Below are 7,955 nucleotides of genomic sequence, written 5' to 3'. Positions count from 1 at the left end.
ATCCACAATGCAAACAAAATTGTTTTGAAGTCAGCATTTTGGTTAGTTGATTTGTTAAATTTGTATAAAACGCAATATAACAGTTTAAAATAGCCAAATTATTTCATTATACCTTTTTCATTGAAGTAGCCTAATCAGCACATAGTCCTTGTGCTGTTACTTATATATATAATCTTCCATAAAACTTGCGCCTTTGATTTTCGAGGAAGCGTATTTGAATTTCCTTTATTCAGATTTTTTCTTCTTTTTGCAAAACTATTCACACCAATTAATTTGCTTGACAATTCTAATTATCTCATATTTGTTCAGTATTTGTTAGCTCTACATTAACTGGTTTTAACATAAACTGCTCAGAAAATATAGTTTTATTTTATTTATTACTCCGAAAACGCGTCACGTGTGAAACTAATTTGAAACTCACAATGGCATCGTTACTTGCACTATATACAATCCACTTCCAATTGTATGTCTCATAATATTTCATATCTCAAACTGAGCTACATCACATGGTTGTTGTCTACCCCAGTGCTTGTCAACCTTTTTGGGAAAGGATACACCCTTTTTACCTTTACTCATAACCTATACACCCAGTCCACGCAATACACCAAATTATTACAGGTCAAACAGGTCGCACGATATAATAATATTTAACAGGAATATTACCTCACAATGGTTAGTGAGAGGGGGCAAAGTAACGCAAATGCTATCAGATAGCTAGTCATCGGCGTGTTATCATGTGTTAACTGGTACACCCCTGTACATATCATCAAAGTGGTACACCCTTAAACAACTATGGTACACCCTGGGCTGGACGATACACCCGGTTGAAAAGCACTGGTCTTACCCTCCTTCAAAAGTAGTGCAGAATTTGTTCTGTTTAATTGTGTTAAAAATAACTGAAAAATTTATACCAAAGAAAAGAGACACATTTAAATATACATACATATATTGTTTAAACGAAAATTAAAACCGAGATGGCTAACCGTGGTCGACGCCAGAGTTACGTTTAACTCTCGCGGAAGTAAAGGCCTGGATAAATATAGTCGCTTATTAAAAAGAAAACCATTGCAGAAACTTAGATTTAAAACGAAGCGATCCACCGCAGGGATGAGCGTTCGCCTATTTTCTTCGAATTGTTTGTGCGAGGAGTTCTGTGGAGTTTTTTGCCCATATCGACCACAACACCGGATGAGTTTTGTTTAGATTTTCTTTCGGGGCAGATTTTGCCTTTTGTTTGTTGTGCAAATATCGTGCGCAATATTCTCTTGATATAGTTAAGTTATATTACACTTTAAAGGTTTTCGTTAAAGTTTGCAAGCATTTAATTGTACATATTCGAAAACAAAATACAATATTTAGCTGGTACGAAAAATTGCACGAGCCAATTATTGGGAATACTCATTATGGGAATCGACCCATTTCAGTCAGCTTTTTCAACGATCTTGTTTTTTTGAAAATTTGCGGCCAATCTATAACCTGGTAATAAAAGCAGAAGGCTGATGTATAAGCCCACAACGTTACATAAATCCTCTCTGTTTATATTTTTATTATTTTGTTTTTTAAAGACAAGTTTTAACAAACTATCATGCAGGCGTCGGCAAACGTTTTGTAACGCAGTAAAAATTTAACCTAAAAAGGCTTCCACAGCCCGTCATAAATTTTAATTGACTTATTTATTAAAAACGTGAATTTTTATGGCATTTATTATTACTATTCGTAATTTAGGAGGGGAACAGGAGTTTTAGTAATTAAAATTGGGTTTTATTAAGATTTTGGAAGAAGGCGTTGCTGACAAAGTATAGTTCGAACAATCGTTTAAAGCAGCTTTTCTCAGCCTGGGGTAAATTTACCCCAGGGGGTTGGTTTAGGAGTAAATGAGCTATCAATCAATATATCTACATCAAAGAAACTACTTTCCTAGTCAGATTGACTACTAATTCAAATCTATCTGCATAGTCGTAGCCTAGAGATTCTTTATTGTCTAGTATCGGCAACGTTATGCTTCGCTTATTGATTAGTTTTTTAAAATTATTATTGGTAACATCCTTATATCTCTTATAGTTACTTTATTCTTACGTTATTTGCTGCTTGGAATAATGATTTTTGACAGTCACGGCATAGATTTAGGTAACGTGTCTGCGAGCAGCGTGTTTTAAGTTTAGTTTGAATATTCTGGTTCCGCTTTCCCTGTGCAAATTGATACGAATCTCTGCATTGCTTGCTATCAAATCTAAAGCACAAAACTGACTTACCAGACATTAAACAACTAGTTGCAAAAAAGTAAAGTCATTTTCGATTTTCAAGAAATCGAAATGTTTTTTTTTAATTATAATTATTGATCAAATACACGAGGGCAGTGCTCCGAACTAACAATTTTTTTCTACCTATATGCAATTACTTTTTTATTGAGATTTGGAATTTTATTTGCCTTCGTTGAGTACCTTCTGGTAGCCAAGGGGTGGGCAACTTTTTCAAAACAAAATCAGCAGATCTAGGCGCACCGTATTAAATTTCAACTAATTGATAAATTGTTGAAACGTATAGTTTTAAAGCAGTAAGCTATCGACGAATCCACAAGATTATCTTATAAAGTAATACTTTTATTGCTAAGCAGTAAGCAGTGATCAAGTGTTTATTTTTATTAAAACTAGATTAAAAGTGAAAATCCAATTCATTGCTGGTCAATTGGCCAAGCATTTAGAGACAGTACTTTTCGCTTATATTAGAAGCCTTTTAGTCATATCTGCCTGGATCCTACATTCTATCTAGCTGTTGTGTTCAACAAACGGATTAAACAAAAAACCTAAACACTTAAAAAAAAAGAATCTACTTAAAACGTGCAAAAGAGAAATTAACACGAGCTGTTGATCGAGTTGCTTCCAATAGATGAATATAATGTCATTGACAAGTCAAACTTATCTTTAGGCTCTTTCTGACCAAGGTTTAAAGTAGAATATTTTTTAAACTGAAAAGCATAAACAATTTTCTTAACGGATAATTTTGAGAGAATGCGTCGCAAAGTTAAGTCTTGAAAAGACGCCTAAAACAAGAAACCTTAGAAAATCTGTGGTTTAGCTATCGATGACGTTGACAAATATAAGCAAATGAAGTCTTAGTTTAATTTTAATAAATGAGATGATAGCCTGATGAATGACAGGCTGTTTCCAGCACAAAAAATGGATTATTGTACCGGTACGGTGTACCTTATTCACAAGAGTGTTAGGTTCAACGCAGAACCAAGAGTTTTTGGTCAAAATACCTTAGCTAAAGTTTAGTAATCACTACTAAAGAAAAAACACTTTTCTATTCACTGTATGCGCGACACAGGACGATCCTAGAAAATATCTGGCAACATAAACAGAGAAACACATATAAAACCTGTTTCCTACTCAAGAGTCTTCGCTATCTGCTTTTAAGCAACCACCCAAAAGATGGCTAAAAGCACAAGTCACTCACAAGCGTTTGGGAGGGGGTAGTAAAAAAAGACTCGAACGACATAACAACGAGGCTGCAGCCACAGTTTATTCAACGTTGGGTTGTACAGTAGACGTGCTGCGAGCGCCGAAACGGGCGGTCTAAAACATCAGCAAAAAAAAAGGAAAACCAAAACAAATCGAACAACGCACATGGAGAGGAACAACAAAAAAAAGAAGAAATCATTTTATTAATAACATTTAATACAACGCGTATAAGTAGGAGAAAGGGTCTTCAGAAGTGATGGTGATGTTTCGTTCTTCGTTAGATGGTCGCCGTTTCGAGGAATTTCTTTCCGTTCGTGAGCGGTAAAAAAAAGGCGGATTGGTCTTGAAACAGGGTACAGAACGGCGTCCCGAACTTGTCAGGGAAAGCCTTTTATCAGTTTGCTGAAATTGTTCTTCGTCTGGGAAAGTTCGTCTTGAAAATATCCAGGCCAAGAAAAAGCACAAAGCTATAATGGACCGGTTACTCTCTGCAAATGAGATCTCGACAACGCAGGGTAAAATATATATAAATATATATATATAGCTTAAACATTGTCTATGTAACTCATAGAACGAATACGATAGGGAACAGAATGAACCCAGCAGTAGCGAAGGCAGGGGCGCGCCCGGCTATGATCAGACCATTCTGAACTATCTTTTGAAAAACTATGAAGCAGTTAACAAATGTTCAAGATGTGCCATCATTTGGTGAATCGAACATAGTTGGGCTGCTACGAAATCCAATGAACCTTGGAGTTAGAACGGACAGTAAGTTGAACGAACAGTAAACCACATCCGATGTAATTTCGAAATAGCGGGGAAAAGAAAAAAGGTTAGAAGCTCTACTGACGGCGTTTGCTTTTAAGAAAAATAAAATATGAGTAGAAAGGGTTTGGTAAAAATAAGGAAATAGGGTCGCTGGGATGACGACATTTTTTAAGGAAGTTGGGGGTCTAAGGTAGGGTTGGGTTCGGAGGTGTAGGCTGGTTGGCCGACCGATAAAAATTGTACAGCAATGTGCCGGCCATGCGGTGAGCAATTCGGGGGTGTTTTGCACCCCTGGGGAGCGCGCTGCAACGGTCATCGTGGAACGTAGGTGTATGTGCGGTTTGGCGACCTGAAAATATAGCGAGAGGGTAATTGGTTAGGAGTCATGATATCAGAACTAGGTTATGCCTAAGTTTGATTTGTATAAAGTATAGAATAGATGCCAAGCTAAGGGGAATTTTGTATGGTATATAACTTTTCGCATACTCCTACGAAAAGTAAAAGGATTGATCTGAACTAGGGTTTCCCAAACTTTTTTGGTCTGTGGCCAAAATGTCTATTTAAAAGCGATTCGTGGCTCACCACGTGCTCTAAATTTGGACACAAACATTTTCTATGAAAATTTAATTTTTAATGAGATACATGCTCCTGAAATTTTGCTACAAGATTCGGAATTCTGGCTCTGTTGATGACAGAGCACAGTTAATATCCTGCTCAACCTCAAGACGGTTACGCTGCTTGGACTTCATATTTAAAAGTACAGCCATCTTCAACACAGCAGCTAAAACCCTTTGGAGACAATGACCTTTCGTGCTAAAGAATTAATTAATGTTTTTCAAAACAAACGCATAGTATGTACAGTATAACAAAACAGTAGAATGTGTTTAAATGGCTCTGTGGCACATTGAAAATATCTTTAGTACTGGGCCATGGCCAACAGTTTAGGAACCACTGATCTAAACAAACAAGAAATTATGTTATACCTATTTTTGTAGGGGTTCTTAATAGCTATTTTATTATCGTCTTAACTTGTATACAGAAGAGAGTCCGTGTTTTCATATATGTATTTTGGAGCATAATGGCTGGAGGTTGTAGTAAGACGTAATAAGAATATCAAAGCCCATACAGAAGTAGGTATCATTTTGGACGTTTCGAATAACTCTTTATTCATTTTCAACATAGCATGTGAAAATGACATAGCATGTGCTATGTTGAAAATGAATAAAGAGTTATTCGAAACGTCCAAAATGATACCTAGTTCTGTATGGGCTTTGATATTCTTATTACGTCATATATGTATTGTTTAGTGTTTTTTGTCGAAATCGACGGACAATTAATAAAAAAGTCTCTGGTGGCTATATAAAAAGATGAAAAAAGAGAAACGGACGTCCTTTAGAAACCACACGAAAGCAAAAGTCCTTCCTTAACCTTCAAAGTTTAAAGTCTTACCAACAACCTACAAAATTCTTGCTTACTTTGTGGACGCGGCCGGCGGGCTTGGTTCGGGCACGTTGAGGAAGTCCCAGATGAGGATGGAGTCGTCGTGCGAACTGCTCACGATCTGGAACTCGTCGAACTGCAGCCGGAAAACGCGGCCCGTGTGCTCCTGCGAAGACAAACGCGAATGTCAAGGCAAGGGGACGCGAACGATTCCGAAAGGACGCGAAACTATACGAAACCGAATAGAGAGAACAGGCATGATACTTGCAAGTACGACGCGCTAAGAGCAATACAGGTAACGCGGACGCTTCGCTTAGCGAAGTTCAAGGAGCAAAACGCAATGCTAAAAAATTCCCGCTGAGATTTTATCAAAACACATGCAAAGTTTTAAGAATCATAACAAGGTGAACTGAAATTGCTACATCGCATGACCTAACAAAGTGGTTACAGAAAAGCTGTATAAATGCTATACTATCTGCAAATCACACCATAGCAATCAAGTTTATATTTCGTAAAGCAACATTTTTTTTCGTTATTCTACTGATTTAAAAATTGCAGTCGTGGCGTATTGGGAAATTACTAATGAAGCAGCAACGTAGACTGGACAGAGCAAAGAATAGTGAAACTAGGTTCAGAAAATCGTGAATGCTTTTTTTTTTAAATCAATCAAAACAGGTCAAGACTTTTTGTTGTACGTTTAAATTTATTGATAATCTAGGACTTTTCTTCCTAACCAATCAAGGCGATTTATACTTCAAAGAGGATGACACAAGAAAACATCCTAGTAATTTGGTGTAGATTATAATAGGCAATAAAAATAACGACCACATTTTTATCAGTTTGTTCCTTGTGAAAAGACATTTATCTTAGCAGAAATAAAGACGACGCTTTTGGAATCACACCCGCACTCAACATCTGTGACGTCATAAAACTCACCACGAGCGTTCGAAGGCAGAGTGTGCTGGAGGGCGCTCGCGGGTCCAAGGCAGCTTGCAAGTCCCACACCTTGATTTTTCTGAAACACAAACGACGGGTTTACGTTAAATATACAAGGAAGATGTGATATTTTGTTAAATCCAATGGCGTTGCAAAATCAACAAAATATAATCTACAAAAAAATGTTGTTTCGCGAGATATATTTTGCCAACATTGGGAATTAAAATCACTCGTGATTAGACCGCGTTGTAGGGAATATTTAGGTGGCCACCGACTACTTAAAATATAGCTAGTTATTGTAATTAAACAACTTCCAGTTCTACATACCCATTGGCCCGAAATTATTCTAAATTACAAGTATGATATAAAAATATAAATGAATCACAATGTGAAATCGCTTTTTAACTCTAACCTTGGATAGTCAAGGACTTGCAAATATGAAAAATCGACTTCCAGGTTTGAAAAATGGTTCAATATATTGTTAAAAGTTGATACTCCATTCTTTTTACACAAGTTTGTGCGAAATTACTAAGTTAAAGACACTTTGAATAAACTGTTGCTGCCAGGTATTGTATTAATTATAAAGAAGGTTCTTCCGACAATTATTTATTCTGTACCGACGTTTCGATAACCTATCCAGGTAATCTTCATCAGGGCATATAAACTTGTAACCTTGCAGAGGTATATATATAGTATAGAAAAACGACGAAAAAACAATGTGGCAAAACGAGGCGAAAAAAGAAAAAGAAAACAAGGCGTTATCGAAACGTCGGTACAGAATAAATAATTGTCGGAAGAACCTTCTTTATAATTAATTAAAGACACTTTGTCTTATTTTTTGTTCTTGTAACGAAATTAACGCCACGTATATTTGCAAGAAGCCATATGGAGCACCAGTGCTGTGGCTGAAATCGAATTTCAAACTGTAAAATCGGATTAACTGTGGACGGGGTGGGGATGTGAACGAAACAGCGCCACACTTAACCTGATTTCTTCGCTTTACATACAACGCGTATCGATTTGGAGGAGATATTTAAATTTAACATAACGTGAAAAAGTTTCTTTTCCTCGTATTAGTTGTTGAAAGAGGTTTTAGTGACAAAAAAATTACATACGTTTTAGTTTGAATAAAAAACTTGCTGTGGTTTATGTTGACATTCATGAGACAACAAACTGCCAACATAGTTTTTCAATTTCAAAATAAAACGCAAAATTTGCCTGTCTTTACCATGCCATCCTGATACTCTTGGGCACAGCCGAGTGGACAAAAAAATGAACATTATTTGGAATTCACATGGCTTACTACAAAAGGTTCAAACTTTAAAAGCCCAATCATAACCCGGACCTATT

General features: G+C 36.5%; 1 protein-coding gene across 2 annotated transcripts in view; it reads right to left on the bottom strand.

Moving 5' to 3' along the window:
• Positions 1-3,497: 3,497 nt before the first annotated feature.
• Positions 3,498-7,955, bottom strand: part of LOC146163710 (uncharacterized) — a 28,189-nt gene continuing 23,731 nt past the window's right edge. For both annotated transcript variants that reach the window (XM_083382528.1, XM_083382529.1), the window contains exons 13-15: positions 6,606-6,684; positions 5,705-5,835; positions 3,498-4,578 (exon numbers count right to left, since the gene is read on the bottom strand). In XM_083382528.1, the coding sequence (XP_083238654.1) occupies positions 4,542-4,578; positions 5,705-5,835; positions 6,606-6,684 (247 nt within the window). In that variant the 3' untranslated portion in view covers positions 3,498-4,541. The remainder of the gene's footprint in view (positions 4,579-5,704; positions 5,836-6,605; positions 6,685-7,955) is intronic.

This window comes from Ascidiella aspersa, chromosome 2 (assembly GCF_963924565.1).
Source record: "Ascidiella aspersa chromosome 2, kaAscAspe10.2, whole genome shotgun sequence".
Taxonomy (NCBI): Eukaryota; Metazoa; Chordata; class Ascidiacea; order Phlebobranchia; family Ascidiidae; genus Ascidiella; species Ascidiella aspersa.
The sequence above is the reverse complement of the archived record's forward strand: the minus strand, read 5'-3'. Positions and strand labels throughout refer to the sequence as shown.